This window comes from Piliocolobus tephrosceles, chromosome 6 (assembly GCF_002776525.5).
Source record: "Piliocolobus tephrosceles isolate RC106 chromosome 6, ASM277652v3, whole genome shotgun sequence".
NCBI lineage: Eukaryota > Metazoa > Chordata > Mammalia > Primates > Cercopithecidae > Piliocolobus > Piliocolobus tephrosceles.
In genome coordinates this window covers 6,225,135-6,227,801 of record NC_045439.1, presented here as the reverse complement: position 1 = coordinate 6,227,801, position 2,667 = coordinate 6,225,135, and the positions used below count along the sequence as shown (strand labels likewise).

Sequence of the window (2,667 nt, the reverse complement as noted above, 5' to 3'; positions counted from 1 at the left end):
GAACTCCTGACCTCCTGACCTTGTGATCCACCCACCTCAGCCTCCCAAAGTGCTGGGATTACAGGTGTGAGCCACCGCGCCTGGCTGCTACTACTCAATTTTAAGGTATTATAAAAGGGAACGTCCTGGGGATGCAGCTCTAAGCAAGTCCGCCTGTGCTCACTGCTCACCTGCCCCTCTAGTATCCCTCTTATCCTGCCTCGGCCTGCTCTCTGATGGTGAGCTAACATGGGAGGGCCTGCTCAGAGCCCAACCTGGGCTGCAAGAGTACAGCAATGAATGCACTCCTCCTGGGGAATCACCTTAGGGGAGGAGTAACACATCTTAGGGGAGTGGAGTACCTTGCCTTAGGGGAGTACCATGCCTTAGGGGAGTACCACGCCTTAGGGGAGTACCATGACTTAGGAGAGTATCTCACCTTAGGGGAGTACCACAACTTAGGTGCTCAAGAAATATTTGTTGAGCTAGATAGCATCCTTCTTGTAATGGCTGACCAAAGTCTTATCTTTCTAACACATTTCTTGGTATTCATTTGGGATGAAACTTGAAGGATTTTCAGAATGAAATATTTTGGTTTATTAAATGGCTGATTAAAAGAACTAGACTGAGGGAACTGTGTAACCCTTGAGTCTTTTCTCTGTGAGGAAAAGGTGCGTTGAAAAGGAGGAAGACATAACTCTGGAAGACTGACTATCCTTGGCGAGAAATGGCAAGGCAGGACTTCCTGGCACAACTGAGGACGAAAATCTGAGATGCCATCATGCTGTGGCTGAGCCCATATTTTAAATTTCTGTAAATGTAATTATGGAGAGAATAATTGAGTCTTTAAGATACTGATATCACTTAATCCTTTCTATGTGTATACACAGCTTTTCACTTTCAAAATTATTGGCAAATAAAACCAATAAACCAGCTCATAGCTTTTTTTTTCTTTTTTTTTCCTTTTCGAGATGGGGTCTCGCTCTGTCACCCAGGCTGGAGTGCAATGGTGCGATCTCGGCTCACTGTAACCTCCACCTCCCGGGTTCAAGCGATTCTCCTGCTTCAGTCTCCTGAGTAGCTGGGATGACAGGTACACGCGCCACCACACCTGACTAATTTTTGTATTTTTAATAGAGATGGGGTTTCACCATGTTGGTCAGGCTGGTCTCGAACTCCTGACCTCGTGATCCGCCCACCTTGGCCTCCCAAAGTGCTGGGATTACAGGCATGAGCCACCATGCCTGGCCGCTCATAGCATTTAATAAAGGAAGAAGAACATTTACCAGATCTTAAGACCATTTCAGGTGTTTCGAATTTAGCTGTGGTCATGACAACTTGACATCCACCTCTACATATTGAAAAGGCAGCCAGATGTTTTCTCCTTACCCCATGTAGTCCAGGTCAGAGAATATGAAAGTCTTGTTGATGTCAAAGCCACAGGCAATGATGTCCTTGGCATTCTCCACAGCATAGCCATAGGCCTGGTCCAGGGTCAGGTCCTTCCACAGATACTTCTCGTCATCCGTCATCTGGATGACCAAGGGCACGTTAAACACATCCTGGAGCCACCTAAAGAAACACAGGTGAAGAAAGCTAGCGTCTCATCTCCCCTGTGGAGGAATGCCATCGTGCATCTGAAAACACAGTTCCTATTTACAATGTATGTTAAAACTACCTTGCCTACAAAATCACAATTTGAATCATGATATGAATTTGACTATGGATAATGATAAGGTCTACTACCACTTATTGACCAAGATGGCCCTGTATGCTCTGTGTTAGCTGCTCTACATACTTTGTTTTGAAGCCTTACAATAGTTTTATGAGGTAGATATCTTCACTCTCATCTTGCAGATGTGGAAACTTAGGCTCAGGGAAGTAGCCGGCCCATGGCCATGCGGACAGGGAGCAAGATGAGAAGAGGAGCAGGCCTGGCTGACTCCAAAGCTTCACTCTCCCCATCATTCCATAGTCCTCTAAAGTGAGCCCAGGAACAAAGTGAATGGAAGCCAAAAAAAGTGCCAACTCTTGGTATCTTGGTTGCTCAGCAAATGAACTAGCATGATCTTGTCAGTTCTAAACGTGGTTTATAAGCAACATTCTCAATTCACTGAGAGTAAGAAAAGCCATAAGATCCAATACTTACTTTGTGAAAATAAATGGAATGAGGTGACCCACATGCATGGCTTCAGAAGAGGGGCCCCGGCCTGTGTACAGATAAAACGGCTTCTTATTTTCATAGGCATCGAGAACCTGATTCATGTCTCTAAAGGAAAAAGGAGAAGAGGAAGACTGTGATTTTCTGAGAAAAATATCAAGGCACTAGTGTACTTTTGGAAATGAAAAATATAGACAGAGACAAAACAACATGAATAACTAGAGTCTGTTACCTTTGGTGCTTATGATATAAAAATGACAGGAAACTTCTACTGAAATAGTTTCTCCTGTGAGTGTTTTAAAAGATAACATGTATAGGTTTGCAGCCAGGCGCGGTGGCTCACGCCTGTAATCCCAGCACTTTGGGAGGCCGAGGCAGGCGGATCACAAGGTCAGGAGATCGAGACCATCCTGACTAACACGGTGAAACCCTGTCTCTACTAAAAATACACAGAATTAGCTGGGCGTGGTGGCGGGCGCTTGTAGTCCCAGCTACTTGGGAGGCTGAGGCAGGAGAATGGCGTGAAC

At 45.3% G+C, this 2,667-nt stretch overlaps 1 protein-coding gene across 1 annotated transcript in view; it reads right to left on the bottom strand.

Annotated features, from left to right (window-relative positions):
- The window catches only part of WARS1 (tryptophanyl-tRNA synthetase 1), a 42,933-nt gene that overhangs the window by 19,078 nt on the left and 21,188 nt on the right, over positions 1 to 2,667 (bottom strand). The window contains exons 6-7 of the mRNA XM_026455088.1: positions 2,129 to 2,248; positions 1,367 to 1,551 (exon numbers count right to left, since the gene is read on the bottom strand). Coding sequence (XP_026310873.1) covers positions 1,367 to 1,551; positions 2,129 to 2,248 — 305 coding nt within the window. The remainder of the gene's footprint in view (positions 1 to 1,366; positions 1,552 to 2,128; positions 2,249 to 2,667) is intronic.